General features: G+C 40.5%; 1 protein-coding gene across 9 annotated transcripts in view; it reads left to right on the top strand.

Annotated features, from left to right (window-relative positions):
* sgk3 (serum/glucocorticoid regulated kinase family member 3) overlaps window positions 1–12,972 on the top strand; it is a 111,856-nt gene extending 98,884 nt beyond the window's left edge. For 8 of the 9 annotated variants that reach the window (XM_043689259.1, XM_043689260.1, XM_043689255.1 and 5 more), the window contains 2 exons: window positions 11,262–11,351; window positions 11,466–12,971. In XM_043689259.1, coding sequence (XP_043545194.1) covers window positions 11,262–11,351; window positions 11,466–11,636 — 261 coding nt within the window. In that variant the 3' untranslated portion in view covers window positions 11,637–12,971. Of the gene's footprint in view, window positions 1–11,261; window positions 11,352–11,465 lie in introns of all 9 variants that reach the window. The other variant, XM_043689263.1, reaches the window with a different exon arrangement.
* Window positions 12,973–19,777: the final 6,805 nt, after the last annotated feature.

Below are 19,777 nucleotides of genomic sequence, written 5' to 3'. Positions count from 1 at the left end.
CACCTTGTCTCAGTCAAATCCCTCAAACTCAGCACCGCCTTCCTAACCTGCAATCTTCTTCCTGACCTCTCCTCCCCCACCCCACTCTGGCCTATCACCCTCACCTTGACCTCCTTCCACCTATCGCATTTCCAATGCCCCTCCCCCAAGTCCCTCCTCCCTACCTTTTATCTTAGCCTACTGGACACACTTTCCTCATTCCTGAAGTAGGGTTTACCCGAAAAGTCGATTCTCCTGTTCCTTGGATGCTTTTCCAGCAACACATTTTCAGCTCTGATCTCCAGCATCTGCAGTACTCACTTCCTCCGCCACCAACTCAGGCAGTGCATTCCACTCACCTGTATAAAACGTTTTTCCTCGCATCCACTCTATTCCTTCTCCCACTTAGCTTGAATTTATGATCCCTGGTTTTTGAACACTCTGCCAAGGGAAACAGACTCCTCCTATCCACTCTATCTCTACCCTTCACAATTTTGTGTACCTCAATCATGTCATCCTTCAGCCTTCCCTGTTCCAAGGGAAACCACTCCAACCTCTCCAATCTCTCCTCGTAGCTAAAATTCTCCAGTCCTGGCAACATTCTAGTTAATTGTCTCTGCACTCTCCTCAGAGCAATTACATCCTTCCTGCAGTTGTGGCCTCACCAATGTCTTTTACCACTTCATCATATTCGTACTTTTACATTATATACCTTTGCTAATGCAGAACAGCATTCTGCGTGCCTTCTTTACAACCCTATTTATCTGTACTGCTACTTTTAGGAATCTGTCACTCTATACCTCTTAGTATGTTCCTGTTTATTGTGTATTTTTTTTTTAGATTACTTACAGTGTGGAAACAGGCCCTTCGGCCCAACAAGTCCACACCAACCCACTGAAGCGCAACCCACCCAGACCCATTCACCATCACCTAACACTACGGGCAATTTATAATGGCCAATTCACCTAACCTGCACGTTTTTGGATTGTGGGAGGAAACCGGAGCACCCGGAGGAAACCCACACAGACACAGGGAGAACGTGCAAACTCCACACAGACAGTTGCCTAAGGTGGGAATTGAACCCGGGTCTCTGACGTTGTGAGACAGCAGTGCTAACCACTGTGCCGCCCACAAATACATTGGCCTCACTAAATGCATTGCCTCACAATTATCAAAATTGAATTCCATCTCCCACTTACCTGCCCAATCACTATATCATTTTGGAACTTACAGCTATCTTCTACACTGTGCAGCCAATCTGTTTGTCTGCAAACTTCCCAGTTGTGCCCCATGTTCAAGTCCAAATCATTAATATCTAAAACAAACAGCAGGGGTCCCAACACCAAACATTAACTTGAAACAGCATTCTATTGACAAATGTAGCAATCAACTATTACCAGTTCTGAAGAAGGGTCACTGGACCCAAAATGTTAACTTTGCTTTCTCTCCACAGATATTACCAGACCGGCTGTGATTTTCCAGCAATTTCTGTTTTTTATATTGACCGTGACCCTTTGTTACCTGTCACTAAGGCAACTTTGGATCCAATTTGACACATTATCCCTTTAACGTTTTTGGGCAGTGTACCATGTGGGAACTTGTCAATTGCCTTCCTAATATCCACTGCACTTACTCATCGATCCCCCTTATCACTTTCTCAAAAGATTCAATCAAGTTTCGTAAGGCATGACCTTCCCTTAACAGAGCCATGATGATTATTTCTGACTAGTCGATGTCTTTCTAAGTGACAGTTTATCTGATCTTTCAGAATTGATTCTAACAATTTGTCCACCAATGAAGTAACTCCACTGGTCAATAATTGTTTGATATTTCCTTTGTGCCCTTTTTTAAAGAACAAAAAAATGCATTTGCATTCCTCCAGTTCTCTCGCACCTTATCTGCATCTGATGAAGATTGCAAAATAATCCTCCGAGCATCTGCTATTTCCCCTGACCACTTTTTAATATCCTAGAGAATAATCCATCTGGCCCTGGCAACTTATTCACTTTCAATTCCAACTCCCAACTCTTCCTCTCATGATTATTTTGTCTAATATTTTACACTGCTCCTCTTGGATTACTTTGTAAGTATGAAGACAAAAATATCATTTAAAATTCTTCCTATATTCTCTATCTTTATATAGGTTCCTTTTTCATCTCTGATAGGTCCCACTTTTCCCTTTAATTATCCTTTTGTTCTCAATATTACTGGTAAAACATATTTGGGTTTTCCTTTCTCTTGGTTGCAAATTTTTGTTGTGCCCTTTCTTTGCTTTCCTTTTTTTTAAACTTGATTTCTGTACTTCCTATACTCCTCTATGCTATCTGCAGTGTTGAGGTTTTTTTTTTGAGACTATCATAAGTTTTCTTTTACTGTTTAATCTTCTTTTCTATATTTTTAGACAACTATAGGGGGACAGATTTGGTATTACCATTTATATTTTTGGAGGGGCGATGTCTGCTTTGTGCTTTAAGGATCTCTCTTTTTACTGCCTCCGACTGATTTTATCCTTTAGCAGTGCTGTCCGGTCCACCTCGGCCAAATCACTTTTCAGTTCTGCAAAATTTGCCTTCCCCCACTTTAAAACTTTTACTGTTGAATTATCTCTGTCCTTTTCCATTATAATATGAAATCTAACTGAATTGTGGTCACCATTTCTGATATGGTCACCCGCTGTGACATCATCCAATGATGTTAAAATGGCCTTTATTACTTAGTTATCGCCAGGGACTGTAAAGTACCTAAAACAAAGACACACACCGGAGACCCCAAACAAAGGCAGTTTTGCTCCTGGATTCAGTTAGAAATTTTTGTATACGAATTAAGAAGTGTACAGTTATCTAAATTGAATCATTATTGATGAGGCTTGTGCATAGAATATGTGTGCAGTTAATACATCACTACATAGGTATGACTACTAATTGCAATATAAGATTAGTGCGAAGGCACTACATATCATCAGGTCTGATTCAGTATAGGCTACAATTTGTCCTTGCACAACTGTTCATGTCTGACTTGTCAGCTTCTGTTATCCCATGCCCTTGGTGTTTTAGTGGCTTCTTTCAAGGCTGAGGTTCAATGAATAAAAAACTCTTTCTTTGTTTGATTGTGAGCATTAACTTATTCCTTTGTTATCTTGCAAAAGAGTTAGGTCCTAGAACAAATAGTCCCATGTATTGTTTAACTATCAGTTTTGTGTTTTGAGTTATCAACAGCTAAACATTTGCAGCTGTGTGGTATTAAATATTGTTCAAGTTTTTGAGTCATTATTTTTACCCCCTTTCATCTCTTTAAAGATTGGCATAACATTATGCCTTTAGAATGGTTTGTGAAGTACCTTGTTAATGTCACTATATGAAAGAAAGTTATGAACAAGAAACTATGTTCCACACAGCAGATCGTTAATCTTGCTGTCAACCACAGGTATTTTAAACATAAATCCAGTTTTGATCAGATATAGATGTTTGTCCCACTTATGACAAGTCAGATCCAGGAAAATAAACCATGAGTTTACTTATTATTTACATTCCCAGCATCATTTAAATAAGTCAGAATTTGTCTCTTGAGGTTTAGGGCTGTGTCATAGAACATAGAACATAGAACATAGAAGAATACAGCGCAGTACAGGCCCTTGGGCCCTCGATGTTGCGCCGATCCAAGCCCACCTAAACTACACTAACCCACTATCCTCCATATACCTATCCAATGCCCTCTTAAATGCCCATAAAGAGGGAGAGTCCACCACTGTTACTGGCAGGGCATTCCATGAACTAACGACTCGCTGAGTGAAGAACCTACCCCTAACATCTGTCCTATACCTACCCGCCCTTAATTTAAAGCTATGCCCCCTTGTAATACCCGACACCATACGCGGGAAAATGTTCACACTGTCAACCCTATCTCACCCCCTAATCATCTTGTACACCTCAATCAAGTCACCCGTAAACCTTCTTTTCTCTAGTGAAAACAGCCCCAGGTGCCTCAGTCTTTCCTCATACGATTTTTCTTCCATACCAGGCAACATCCTGGTAAACCTCCTCTGCACCCGTTCCAGTGCCTCCACATCCTTCCTATAGTATGGCGACCAAAACTGCACACAATATTCCAGATGCGGCCGTACCAGAGTCTTATACAACTGCATCATGACCTCAGGACTCCGGAACTCAATTCCTCTACCAATAAAAGCCAGTACGCCATATGCCTTCCTCACCGCACTATTTACTTGGGTGGCAACTTTCAGAGATCTGTGTACATGGACACCAAGATCCCTCTGCTCATCCACACTACCAAGTATCCGACCATTAGCCCAGTACCCCATCTTTTTGTTATTCTTCCCAAAGTGAGTCACCTCACACTTAGCTACATTGTATTCCATTTGCCACCTTTCTGCCCAGCTCTGCAGCTTCTCTATATCCTGCTGTAACCTGCCACATGCTTCCTCACTGTCAACAACTCCTCCGACTTTTGTGTCATCCGCAAACTTGCTCACCCAACCTTCTAACCCCTCTTCCAGGTCATTTATAAAAATGACAAACAGCAATGGTCCTAAAACAGATCCTTGCGGAACACCGCTAGTGATGGCACTCCATGAAGAAACTTTGCCATCAACTACTACCCTCTGTCTTCTTCCATCCAGCCAATTCCTAATCCAAACCCCCAACTCGCCCTCAATGCCATATCTCCGTATTTTCTGCAGTAGCCTACCATGGGGAACCTTATCAAACGCCTTACTAAAATCCATATATACCACATCTACCGCTTTCCCCTCATCAACCTCCTTCGTCACCTTTTCAAAGAATTCAATAAGGTTTGTGAGGCACGACTTGCCCTTCACAAAACCATGCTGACTATGCTGTCATTTTAAAGTTTCTTATTAGTCAATCCCATTTGGGTCAAACCCTAATGCATCTTGTTTTTCTTTCTCCCGACTCATAATGTAATCATGGTAAATATTTTAACCACCTTCCAGGGCCCTTGTCATACATAATTACTGCAGGAACTATGCTGGTAATAGTTGTCAGAGCTTTCAATATCAACAGGCTTGACTTGGATCTTTTGCCCGTTTTGTGCACCACCTCTTTATCCTTCCTATCAACACAAACCTTGCCCATTTTATCCCCTAGGAGAAAGTGAGGACTGAGATGCTGGAGTACCAGAGTTGAAAAATGTGGTGCTGGAAAAACACAGCAGGCCAGGCAGCATCCGAGGAGCAGGAAAATCGACGTTTCAGGCATAAGCCCTTCTTCAGGAAGAAGGGATTATGCCCGAAACGTTGATTCTCCTGCTCAGATGCTGCCTGGCCTGCTGTGTCTTTCCAGGACCACATTTTTCAACCCCCCCCCCCCCTCCATTTTATCCCCTTCCAAATTAAAATTTCAGTTCATAGTATAGTGGTGGATATCCCCCACAATCTTTATGCAAAACATTCTGATGTTCTAAAATTTCCAATAAATGACTGATGAAAGTATTTCCCTATTGTCATCTTGACTTTGTTTCACCAGTTTCTCTGATAAATGACTACCATGTTCTCTAACTCTTTTGGAATAGAGATTGAGAAAATGTAAGAAAACTTGGAAAAGTTTTCTACCAGACTTCATTATGTATTTAATAAAAACATTTTCTGGTGGTACACCACACAGACATGGTGTTTATATGGAGATGCTAAAGATAAGTAGTTTATCTGGCAAATGATTTATAGCCTACCCTCTGGTACCAATTTTTAATCATCATGTGACTTCAAATGTAAACTTGATCATTAAAGTGTAAATTTTCATCCCTGCATTGGAAGCTGAGACTCAGCCCAGTACTGCAAACCCAACACACTGTATGATATAGGCAAAAGTGAGGACTGCAGGTGCTGGAAATCAGAGTCTAGATTAGAGTGGTGCTGGAAAAGCACAGGTCAGGCAGCATCCTAGGAGCAGGAAAATCAATTTTCCTGCTTCTCGGATACTGCCTGACCTGCTGTCCTTTTCCAGCACCAATCTAATCTAGATACCGTATGATATAGTTTCTTTTGCTTGTTCTATCACCCAGTTCCCACATGCCAAACAAATATTACTTCTAACAACATTATTACTATGTTTGAGCTGCTTTTTATCAATCAATTAATAGCCTTATCTTGATTCTAAAAATTGAATACCAATAATGTTGTGGTACTTGTTAGTTCCTGATCATCATGTAAGGAATTTTAGATGCCTTGTCTATCCCTAAGGACATTTTAAAACTGCTTAGATCATAAGATCATTAGATATAGGAGTTGGTCATTTGGCCCTCCAAGCATGCTCCACCATTCAACAGGATCATGGCTGATCCAACGTTCCTCAAGTTCACTTTCCTCATAACCCTTGATTTTCCCGTGCAAATCAAGAATCTATCTCTGGCTGTTGAGAATTTTTTACTTCAATCCCACAATATCCAGGGAATGTACTACTCCTGATCTTATGTTAAATCCTGTTATCACATCATTCACTAAACTTTTTTTCTGTTTCTCAACTGACCTTTTCCTTTTATTTTCCTGTTTTGGGGCAGTAACTTACAAAGCTTGTGCCTGTGCCCCTTGCTCAAACATCTGTTTTGAGTAATTCTCTCTGCAGTTGTTAGCTTACAATTAGAATACCATACTGGCAATCTTATTCTTGTCAAGTTTAATATAACCAGCACCAGTTTATCGTGGACATTGTTATGCAGAATCCAACTGTCTTCCACAAAAACCAATTCATTTTCTGGACCTGGTCTAATTTCTGGAAATGATGTTTCCAGTTCAGTGATTGTGGCTGTAGTTGCCACATTTCATGGAGGTTCTTATTATGTCAGAAATCACATGATGCGGGTTTTGTGGTTTCAAATATAGCTGTTGGATTTTAACCTGGTGTCATGTGACTTCTTTATCCACCCCAATTTAACACTGGCATCTCCACATCATTTCTTATTATGGTCATAACTCCCACAGCTTCATCCAAATATATATTGCCTTTGTTTTTCTTCAATATTTGACTATAATCTTTTCCATGAAACACCCCTTCACCACCTTCCAATCCAGCCTCCCCAAGAAATGTCAGCACCGTGCCTTTTCAGAAAGGAAGGTATTGGTCAAGCTCCCAACCTGTGACAGTATCTATGTGGCCTCCCTTTACTCCCTGTTCTAGCTCTTTCCTTTGCTAATTCATTTGCTTTTCTTCCCTTAAATGTTTCTTTCCAATAGACCCTCATCTTTATTGTACTGTACTGATTCCTATTTTCCCTTGCTACTTCAATTATTCTCTTCAACAATGGATGTAGGTTTGCTCGCTGAGCTGGATGGTTCATTTTCAGGTGTTTCATCACTATACTAAGTAACATCATAAGAGAGCCTCCAGTGAAGCATTGGTGTTATGTCCTGCTTTCTATTTGTGTTTAGGTTTCCTTGGGCTGGTGATGTCATTTCCTGTGGTGATGTTATTTTTCTCTGCGGGTGATAAATGGGATTCAAATCAATATGGGGAGAAAGTGAGGTCTGCAGATGCTGGAGATCAGAGCTGGAAATGTGTTGCTGGAAAAGCACAGCAGGTCAGGCAGCATCCAGGGAACAGGAGAACCGACGTTTCGGGCATAAGCCCTTCCCCAGGAAGGGCTTATGCCCGAAACGTCGATTCTCCTGTTCCCTGGATGCTGCCTGACCTGCTGCGCTTTTCCAGCAACACATTTCCAATTCAAATCAATATGTTTGTTAATAGAGTTCCGGTTGGAATTCTTCAGTGTCTCTGTTTGGCTTGTCCTAGGATGGATGTGTTGTCCCAGTCAAAGTGGTGTCCTTCCTCATCTGAATGTAAGGATACTAGTGAGAGTGGGTCATGTCTTTTTGTGGCTAGTTGATGTTCATGTATCCTGGTGGCTAGTTTTCTGCCTGTTTGTCCAATGTAGTGTTTGTTACAGTTCTTGCACGGTATTTTGTAAATGACGTTCATTTTGCTTGTTGTCATATAGGGTATTTAAAGTTAATTAGCTGCTGTTTTAGTGTGTTGGTGGGTTTGTGGGCTGCCATGATGCCAAGAGGTCCTAGTAGTCTGGCAGTCATTTCCGAGTTGCCTTTGATGTAGGGGAGAGTGGCTAGGGTTTCTGGGCGCGTTTTGTCTGCTTGTTTGGGTTTGTTGCCGAGAAATCGATGGACTGTTTTCATTTGGTACCTGATCGTTTTGAATACGCTGTATAATGTTTCTTTTCTGCTCTTTGTAGCTCCTATGTGCTGCAGTGTGTGGTGGCTTGTTGAAATAATGTTCTAATGAAGCTTTGTTTGTGGGTGTTGGGATGATTGCTTCTGTAATTCAGTATTTGATCCATATGTGTTTCTTTCCTGTAGATGCTGGTTTGAAGTTTCTCTAGTAGACTGAACAGTCAATGAGGAACTTCAAACCAGCATCAACAGGAAAGCCACAAATATGGACCAAATACTGAATTACAGAAGCAATCATCCCAACACCCACAACCAAAGCTGCATTAAAACATAATTTCAATGAGCCACCACACACTGCAGCACTGAGGAACCACAAAGCAGAAGAAAACCACCTGTACAGCATAAATAAAAAGAATGGGTACCCAATGAATACAGTCCGTCTATTTCTCAGCAACAAACCCCAATATGCAGATAATGCACTCAAAAGCCCTAGCCATTCTCCCCTAAATCATAGACATCTCAGAAATGACTGCTAGATGACTCTGATCTCTTGGCATCATGGTAGCCTACAAACCCACCAACACACTAAAACAGCAGCTAATGAGCTTAAAATACCTTATATAGGTAACAAGCAAAATGAACGTCGTTTACGAATACTTTGCAAGTACTATAATAAACACTACATTGGACAAACGGGCAGAAAACTAGCCACTAGGACATATGAACTTCAACAAGCCACAAAAAGACACGACCCACTATCCCTAGTATCCTTACATACAGATGAGGAAGGACACCACTTTGGGACAAAACATCATCCTAGAACAAGCCAAACCGAGACATGCACAAGAATTCCTCGAAGCATGGCAATCCAACCGGAACTATATCAACAAACTCATTGATGTGGATCCCATCTATCACCCTCTGAGAATGAGAACCGGAAGTGACATTACCAACACAGGAAATTGCATCACCACAGGAAATGAACATCACCAGCCCAAGGAAACCTAAACACATAAATAGAAAGCAGGCCATAACACCAGTGCTTCACTGGAGGCTTGACAATGATGTTATCTAGTATGGTGACAAAACATTTGAAAACAAACCATCCATCTCAGTGAACAAACTTATATCCAGAACCTCACCCAGAGCTACAAATCTTCTGTAAACTTTCTCTCTTCAACAATGGTGCAGATAGCAAAGATGTTTTGTCTGCTGACTCAAAATCTATTGCTTTCTGAAGAGCTGAAAAATTCAGTCGGACTGTTGCACATTTACGTACTGCTAAATAAACCTCTACAGGTGGGGGATATTTTTCAGGGTGGGTTACCACAAACCTGTCTGCTGTCACTTCTGTTGCTGGTGCGTTCATGCTGGAGGTAAGTTTAAGACAGTATTGTATACCCTTGTTGGTTCTCTACATGAATTACACATCTTGTCAATCTGACCCCTCCTCCACTGTAGAGGATATGTCAACAAAACTTTTCAACAGTTTCTGATTTTCATCCCATATGTCCCTTTTTTTTTGTTTTGACACAAAAGGTCCTGAAAGAGGTTTTGTTGTCGCCACCTGACATTCATGTGACTCACCTTGTTAACTAAGGTTTGCAGCCAACTGCATAATCTATCCATTTTGATCTTGTCAGCATGCATGTTGTCAAACTTCATACTTTGTGAAAAGGAAGGGTCTCTGACATATGGTTTGACCAAATAATTCTGAAATAGAAAAACTCAGCAGGTCTGGCAGCATCAGTGGAGAAATTGCAGAGTTAACATTTTGTGTCCAGTGACCCTTCTGAATTGACTGTAACTCAGAAAACATGGCTTTATATGTGAGAGAAAGTGTTGGGAAGGGGGCAAGAAGAAACAATTGGTGGAAAGGGAGCCTAGAGAGAGAAAAACAGTTAGGCAGACAAAGGAGTGGGTAAAAGTCAGCCTGGGACAATGAAGAGCTGCTAATGGCAACTGTTAGTGACTGACAGTGGGTGGTTTGTGGTAGAAATCCATGTGATGCCAAGGCCTGGTGTTTGGGGATTGGTGTAAGGAGATGGGAGAAGGTGCTCAGGCCCTAAAATTATTGAATTTGATAATGAGTCCAAAAGGTTGCAGGGTTCCCAAGTGGAAAATGAGGTGTTGTTCTTCCAGTTTCGCTGGAGCACTGTAACAAGCCCGAGAGAGTGTTGTTGACTACATCTAATGCCCCTCTTCTGTGCATTCTTTCTTTTTGAATAATGCAATAACCTCTTGGATGTTTTGTTGAATATGTGACTAATATACATGCTGCATTGCAGATTCTACTTACTTACTGTGTTTCTAAACAAAAGGTCTTTGTCCTGTCACCACAGCATTTGGCCAATTACCTTTTAAATCTGTGCCCTTTTTCTCTTGACCCTTCTGCCACTGGTTATAGCTGTTCTCTATTCAACAAGTCCAGACCTCTTTGGATTTTGAACATCTCTTGTCTTAAGTACTTCTCTAAGGAAAGCAGCACCAACTTGTCCTGTCTACGTAACAGAACATGTAATCTTGAGCATTTGCCTTCCGAGTTCAAATTCCCACCCCCCACCACTTGCTTCGACCTATTTCCTAAGGCAGCTTACTGAAATTATTTTTAAAATAGTGACTGTTAAAATGAAGGCAAGCAGCTTCATAATATTTAATTGATCAACTCTCTTTGCTATTAGAAGTTTGTTTCTCTGCGCCTTATGTCATCTGTTAAAACTGCAAATAGTCAAATTCAAAATGGGCTGGGTTTCTTTTTACTTTCTCCATTTATCTGTGAACACAACCCCAAACCACTTGTTTTTGGAAGTTGAACTTTAGCCTGGTCTGTTAATGCAACACACACTTTTATATTGTATTGACGTATCAGTCTAGATTATGTACTCCGTTGCAGAACAGATGTCTGACCTAAACTTTTTGAACCTCTAAATTGGGTGTGATGAGAATTAAACTCTGTTATTACGCTCCCCTGAGACACCTGAGTCTGGATCTTGTCAGGCGAGACTCATCTTAAAGGTAATCAACTGACCCAGCAACCAAATTTATACTATACTGTGTGTTAATGTGTATTTATGTAAATATTAAGAATTTATTCAGTACATTGATTTTCTGTGGGATTGTGTTACTGCAGGCTGAAATCAAAAGCCATCCTTTTTTTGATGTTATCAATTGGGAACATCTAGATCGGAAGGAAATCCCCCCACCATTTAATCCCAGTGTGGTACGTAGCTGTCTTTTCAGTAATTCAACAGAAAAAAATAATATCCAATGTTAGAATGCTGTAAACTATGCAGTGTTGTTTTGTGAATATGTGACAACAATATTTGTGTTTCAGGCTGGACCTGATGATCTACAAAATTTTGATCCAGAGTTCACAGAAGAACCAGTTCCTCAATCTATTTGTCGATCTCCTGACCGTTCAGTTGTAAATGCTAGTGTTTTAGAAGCTGATGATGCATTTATTGGTTTTTCTTATGCCCCACCAATTGAAGATTCATTCTTATAAAGGACATTTTCATGGAATTTTTCAATGAGAAACAAACTACTCAGCAGGAAATGAAAGCACTGTTCAGCCTTGTATGCTTTTGAATTTGCACCACAACTGTCAGCTTTCCTCAAACAGAAACTGTAGTGATCAGGTGAATGTATGGAGCTTATAAAGTACTAAAAGGAAACTGTACATTCTACGTGCAACTTGTAAACAATCCAAATATTCAATTGCTTCACTCTCTTTCCAAGTCTGAAGATTCCAAAGCTATGTAGTTTAAGGATAGTCTACTTATCCAAGACTTTACAAATTTCTGAAATTCTGATTGTGCTGTACTGTATACAATTTAAATATTGTGGAAACAACCTATCCCATTTCTGGATAATTGCATACATATGTTGTGATATTTCTGAAAGAATTAATGTATTGTTGTCCAAAGATGATGAAATCAAATTTCGCAACATGAAAATTGCTAATGATATTTTATATTTTCACCTCACTGCCATCTATTTTGATCTGTGAAGATCATATACCGGTATTGATTTTGGTTATAACTTAATGTCTTTACTGGAATCCAACCAAATTGTCACTGTATATAAATCTGCACTTATAGTACAGACACTACTTGAATAACAGAGGAAAAATTGTGGCCACTCAGGTGAAAGATGTGAAGATTTTCTTTTGAGTATTTAATATGTATTGGCCACTAATGATTGATCATGCCTGTTTTGTTTTAAAAACCTGAATTGGAAATATACAAATTTGCAAACTATAGTTTAATTAGATGCAACTAATACTTTTATAATTATATATGTATTTAATTCCATGTTGTGTGCAGATGGATATATTGATAACGGCAAAAGTACTAAATAACACATCTTCAAATATATATGTGTGTATATTCTAAATGGTCATTTTAGGTTTTATGACATGTTTGTTACTTTTTTAAAAAACAGAACATTAAAATGTAAGGAAGGTTCAAGGATAGCTCCAGTGGAAAGGTTGGTTCAAAATCCAAGTAAGTATTTTTGCCCCTTTTACTCCAATGGTACAATGATGAGCATAGACTGTCTGTCTGGACTGGTAGGACAAATGTTTTGACCTGCTTTTCCTATCTGATTAATTATTTTTATTGATTTTCATTTCTGTATTTCACTTTTGCAGGAATTCATAGAATGCCTTAAGGTCACCTGAGGAAAACCTTTTTTAAATAACATTCATTCAAATAATTAATGGAAAATGGGACACATTTCATTTGCTTGTTCTGCTTCAAAGATTTTGGCTTATTCCATTTGACTGAAATCCCAGTGCCCATATTTAAAGGAGGGTGTCAGCATATTAAAAATATTCAGCTGTATTTATAATTGACAGAAAGAAATTGAGTTCCATTTTAGATGTATAAAGAAAACACATGCTGTCAAAATGTTTCTCAATAGCATGTATTTATACAGTCTTCAATACTGTGAAAAATTCCTAAGAATCCTCACAGGGACCTGTCAGATAAAATTTGGCACTAACATGTTTGAGACAGTAGGCTACGACATCAAAAGGCTAGGGAATCTAAAGCCTGATCATAAAGTAGATTTATACAAAGTCTTAAAGGAGAAGAGATAGGATAAGTGATTTAGAGTAGTGGTTTCCTACCTTTTCAGTAACATGGCCCACTGCACACTGTGGAATGGTCTCACTAAACACATGGTCAAAGGGAAAATGTGAAACCATGTGTTTAGGATGTTCATATTTTAGTAGCAAAAGATTAATACTTTGCTTTTAATTTGATTAATTTTCACAAGTTTTAGGAGTTATTATTTTGGTCAGACAGAACAATGTTTGTCTTAGTGATTTTCATTATCTTTGTACAACATTTGACTGCATATTTGGAAAGTTCTCACTGCACGCCAGGGCTGTGGCTGGTGAAAACCACCAGTCTGGGGAGAAAACTCAAGTCTTGGACCATAGCAACTGTGGACTGATTAAATTGGGGATGCATAAGTGACCAGAATGCAGCAAGTACAGATTTCCGAAGGAAGGGACAGGGGAGTGATGGGTGGATTGTGTCATAGGGATGTACAGCATGGAAACAGACCTTTCGGTTCAACCCGTCCATGCCAACCAGATATCCCAACCCAATCTAGTCCCACCTGCCAGCACCCGGCCCATATCCCTCCAAACCCTTCCTATTCATATACTCATCCAAATGCCTCTTAAATGTTGCAATTGTACCAGCCTCCACCACATCCTCTGGCAGCTCAATCCATACATGTACCACCCTCTGTGTGGAAAAAGTTGCCCCTTAGGTCTCTTTTATATCTTTCCCCTCTCACCCTAAACCTATGCCCACTAGTTCTGGACTCCCCGACCCCAGGTAAAAGACTTTGTCTATTTATCCTATCCATGCCCCTCATAATTTTGCAAACCTCTATAAGGTACCCCCTCAGCCTCTGACGCTCCAAGGAAAACAGCCCCAGCCTGTTCAGCCTCTCCCTATAGCTCAAATCCTCCAACCCTGGCAACATCCTTTGTAAATCTTTTCTGAACCCTTTCAAGTTTCACAACATCTTTCCGATAGGAAGGAGACCAGAATTGCACGCAATATTCCAACAGTGGCCTAACCAATGTCCTGTACAGCTGCAAATTGACCTCCCAACCCGGTACTCAATACTCTGACCAATAAAGGAAAGCATACCAAACGCCGCCTTCACTATTCTATCTACCTGCGACTCCACTTTCAAGGAGCTATGAATCTGCACTCCAAGGTCTCTTTGTTCAGCAAGATTCCCTAGGACCTTACCATTTAAGTGTATAAGTCCTGCTAAGATTTGCTTTCCCAAAATGTAGCACTTCGCATTTATCTGAATTATACTCTATCTGCCACTTCTCAGCCCATTGGCCCATCTGGTCAAGATCCTGTTGTAATCTGAGGTAACCCTCTTCACAGTCCACTACATCTCCTCCAATTTTGGTGTCATCGGCAAACTTACTAACTGTACCTCTTATGCTCACATCAAAATCATTTATGTAAATGAAAAAAAGTAGAGGGCCCAGCATCGATCCTTGTGGCATTCCACTGGTCACAGGCCTCCAGTCTGAAAAACAACCCTCCACCACCCTCTGTCTTCTACCTTTGAGCCAGTTCTGTATCCAAATGGTTAGTTCTCCCTTTGTTCTATGAGATCTAACCTTGCTAATCAGTATCCCATGTGGCACCTTGTTGAACGCCTTTCTGAAGTCCATATAGATCACATCTGCTGCTCTGCCCTCATCAAGGTTTTTGAAGAAGTAACAATCAAGTTTGAGAGAGATGATTTGCCACGCACAAAGCCATGTTGACTATCCCTAATCAGTCCTTGCCTTTTCAAATACATGTACATCCTGTCCCTCAGGATTCCCTCCAACAACTTGCCCACCACCAAGGTCAGGGTCACCGGTCTATAGTTCCCTGGCTTGTCTTTACCGCCCTTCTTAAACAGTGGTACCACGTTTGCCAACCTCCAGTCTTCCGGCACCTCACCTGTGACTATCGATGATACAGATTTCTCAGCCAGAGGCCCAGCAATCACTTCTCTAGCTTCCCACAGAGTTCTCGGGTACACCTGATCAGGTCCTAGTGATTTATCCACCTTTAACCGTTTCAAGATATCCAGCAATTCCTCCTCTGTAATCTGGACATTTTGCAAGATGTCACCATCTATTTCCCTACAGTCTTTATCTTCCATATCCTTTTCCACAGTAAATACTGATGCAAAATATTCATTTTGTATTTCCCCCATTTTCTGTGGCTCCACACAAAGTCCACCTTGTTGATCTTTGAGGGGCCCTATTCTCTCCCTAGTTACCCTTTTGTCCTTAATATATTTGTAAAAACCCTTTGGATTCTCCTTTAATTCTATTTGCCAACGCTATCTCATGTCCCCTTTTTGCCCTCCTGATTTCCCTCTTAAGTATATTCCTACATCCTTTATATTCTTTTAAGAATTCAACTCGATCTATCCTGTCTATACCTGACACGTTTCCTTCTTTTTCTTAACCAAACCCTCAATTTCTTTAGTCATCCAGCATTCCCTATACCTACCAGCCTTCCCTTTCACCCTGACAGGAATATACTTTCTCTGGATTCTTGTTATCTTATTTCTGAAGGCTTCCTATTTTCCAGCCATCCCTTTACCTGCGAACACCTGTCTCCAACCAGCTTTTGACAGTTCTTGCCTAATACCGTCAAAATTGGCCTTTCTCCAATTTAGAACTTCAACTTTTAGATCTGGTCTATCCTTTTCCATCATTATTCTAAATCTAATAGAATTATGGTCGCTGGCCCCAAAGTGCTCCCCCACTGACACCTCCGTTACCTGCCCTGCCTTATTTCCCAAGAGTGGGTCAAGTTTTGCACCTTCTCTAGTAGGTACATCCACATACTGAATCAGAAAATTGTCTTGTACGCACTTAACAAATTCCTCTCCATCTAAACCTTCAACACTATGGCAGTCCCAATCGATGTTTGGAAAGTTAAAATCCCCGACATAACTACCCTATTATTCTTACAGATAGCTGAGATCTCCTTACAAGTTTGTTTCTCAATTTCCCTCTGACTATTAGGGGGTCTATAATACAATGCTGAAAATGTGTTGCTGGAAAAGCGCAGCAAGTCAGGCAGCATCCAAGGAGCAGGAGAATTGATGTTTCGGGCATGAGCTCTTCATTGTTAATTTTCCCAGATGGACTCCGATGTCCAGCAACACATGAATTCAAAAACAGCAAAGGCAGTAACTGTGCAGGTTCTCTCTCTCTCTCTCTCTCTCTCTCTCTCTCTCTCTCTCTCTCTCTNTCTCTCTCTCTCTCTCTCTCTCTCTCTCTCTCTCTCTCTCTCTCTCTCTCTCTCCGTGCACTGTCCTCACCATGTGCTTCCTTTGTCTGCACTTCTCCCTTTTAAAACTGCACTTGTTTTGATTTCTTTTTTCCAAAGTTCCAAAACAGTCATTGCTGCTCCTGGAATTTGAGGAAATCACCTCCAGCACCTAAAATACCTCAAAAAAAAGGACCCATCCTCCATCTTGGATGACCCAGAATCCTTGCATGTAGCTGGAGGAGACCATAAAGATGAAGCAATGGGGAGTCTGAGGGGAAACATTGAATTTTAAAATTGGTTTCCGTTTAAAGATGACATGTGCTTGGTATACAGAAATTGATGCACGTGGCGACATTAGCAATTTTGTTTTGAATTACCTGATGTTCATGGAAGGCACAACATAGAAGATTGGTCAGGATTGACTGAGAGTAGTCAGTCATGGATGAGAGTTTCAACAGAAGTTGAGCTGAGACTAGTAAAATTGGATAGTGATACAAAAGTAGAAATGCAACCTCAGTGATGCTGTGGATATGTGCTTGGATACTTGGAAGAATATAAGACCTGAAGCAGGAGTAGACAATTCAGCCTTTGAGCCTGCTCTACTCTTTACTACAATGATAGCTGATCTCAACTCCTTTCCTGCTCGCTCTCCATAACCTTTCCATCTGTCAATAATTAAAAGTCTGCCTATCTCCTCCTCAAATTTTACTCCATGTCCCAGCATACACCAAACTCTGGGGTAGGATTTCCACAGATTCATGACCCTTTTGAGGAGCAATTTCTCCTCATTTCTTTTAAATTTGCAACCCTATCCTAACATTATGACTCATCGTTCTAGATGCTCCACATAAGGAAACATCCTCTCTGTCTACTTTGTCAATCCCCTTTAGCATCTTGTACATTTCTATTAGATCTCCTCCTCATTATTCTAAACTCCAGAGAGTGTACGCCTAAACTGCTCAATCTTTCCCGATTAGACAAACCTCTCATCAACCTCTGAACTGCCTCCAATACATCCAGATCCTTCCTCAAGTAAGGAGACCACAATTATTCACAATACTACAGATGCAGTCTCACTCATGCCTTTAGTTGTAGTGACACTTCCCTACTTTTATACCCTCTTCCTTTAGCAATAAATACCAAATGCCATTTGCCTTCCTTTACTATCTGTATACTAGTTTTCTGTGATTTCATGCACAAGGACACCCAGATCCTTCTGCACTGAAACACTCTGAAGAGAAAATTCATTTAGGTAATACAATGCCTTTCTAAACCGCCAACCAAAATTAGTAAATTCTACCTGCCAAAGTTTGGCCTATTCACCTAACTATCCATAATCCATCAATAAATTTCTTATTTCTTTATTGCAACTTGTTTTCCCCACTTATTTTAAATGTGTCAATCATAGAATTGCCAGATAGGGGGTTTGAATTAATGATTCTAAAAGCTTTCGACGAACAAAACCAATGGCTTTGGACTTAAAATATTTAGTTGGAAATTTCTGTCTTCTGACAAACCACCCTCACTTAAAACAATGGTGGAATCAAGAGACGTGGTGGTGAGACACAGATACATGGCAACAGCAAATTTGTGGAAAGTGACACTTTTTTAGATGATGTTGCTGTGAAAATGAGAATCAGAATGGGCCAAGGATATTTCCTTTGAGGACACCAGAGTTAATAACATAAGACAAACCAATAAAATGATTTCCTGGCTATGATTACAAAGATAAGCATTGGAGCAGGTAAGTTCAATGTTATCCAGATGGATGATGTTGGTGAGATGGAGGCAGATGCACCACATCTGGTGCAAGAACAGACAGAAAAGTTGATGCAAATGGAGATTGTTGCAGGAATTTGGCAAAAATAGAAAAATCAAACAAAGGGTTTTACGGGAGAGAGATGGCAGAGAAATTCAGCCTAGAACACCTTTCGTGTATCTGTTTGTTGAACCAGCAGCCTCAAAAAGCTAACTGGCAGCTCTGAACAGCCAGACCAGAAAACAAAGCTGAGCTGGGAGAACTAGCCACTCTCCTTTCATTGTACAAATTATTTTTTCAACTTGAAAGGATTTTGCCTGAGCCAGTTTCTATTAGCTAGAATTAAATTGACCCTAAAACCCATCCAAACCAGACACATCAGAACCTGTGTCTTTACAAAGCCCTCTGGGGGAATAAAAACCAAGGACAACACATAACCTTGTTAAAGGATCAGTATTGTCACACCTCCCCCTCCTTTAAAAAAAACCATGAACATCCAAAGATGGCTTCATTTTAAAAGTTAAAAATCAAACAACACCAAGTTATAGTCCAGCAGGTTTAATTGGAAACACTAGCTTTCGTGAGTGCTGCTCCTTCATCAGGTGAAGAAGCACCTGATGAAAGAGCAATGCTCCAAAAGCTAGCACTTTCAAAGAGTTCTGGGTTTTACACTTGAAAGAACTGAAACCAACATGAGAGATTTAACAAACAATCCATGTGTTTTTCAATATATCATTGCAGTTACATCACACTGTAAACTTTTGCTATAAATTCTGTGTCTTATGGTTTTATACTCCACAACTACCTCATGAAGGAGTAGCACTCCAAAAGCTAGCGATTCCAAACAATCCTTTTGGACTATAACCTGGTGGTGTGATTTCTTTAACGCTGTCCAACACCGGCACCTCCAAATCATAACTACAATCGAAACCACTAACTGCTGGCTCAAAGTGGACAGGATCTCCAAGATGATTGAACATATCGACACAGGCATGAGGTTTCTGCAGAAATGCAGGAAAGATCCCAAAAGGATTACGGATCACAAACCCACTCAAGTTAACCTACAACACAGATTTTGCCATCGCACCTCTCGCAAAGTCCTCAATCATCTCGTACACCAACACTAGAGCAGGTGCCACAATCTCGAAATTAAGATGGAGTCCACACACTCAGCTTGCACTCAGCATACTGTAGTACAATTGTAGGATGTTGCCAAACAGGCAAGGCGATGAAACCACACCATGTACATGTACACCAAGAACTTGGCATTGCCACCAGCGGTAGCCAAGTCTGTCATGGTACCACAGTGGAAAACGTTATCACCACAGCAAAGTTGAGTGTCAACTTATTGGATCATACCCTTCAACCAGAAGAGATTGAAGTTCTTAGCAGGGTCTCAATTTCTGCCCCACCACCAAAATGGACCCCATGGGTCTTGCAACAGACATGGAAGAATTCATCAAACGAATGAAACACTGAATTCTTTCAAGATGCCAGCAGTAATCACAATTAGCCCACCAGTGAACCGAAACTGTCATCACAGGAATATGTAGAGAG

Source organism: Chiloscyllium plagiosum, chromosome 4 (genome assembly GCF_004010195.1).
Source record: "Chiloscyllium plagiosum isolate BGI_BamShark_2017 chromosome 4, ASM401019v2, whole genome shotgun sequence".
Taxonomy (NCBI): domain Eukaryota; kingdom Metazoa; phylum Chordata; class Chondrichthyes; order Orectolobiformes; family Hemiscylliidae; genus Chiloscyllium; species Chiloscyllium plagiosum.
Note: the sequence above shows the minus strand (reverse complement) of the source record. Positions and strands in the feature narration are given on the sequence as shown.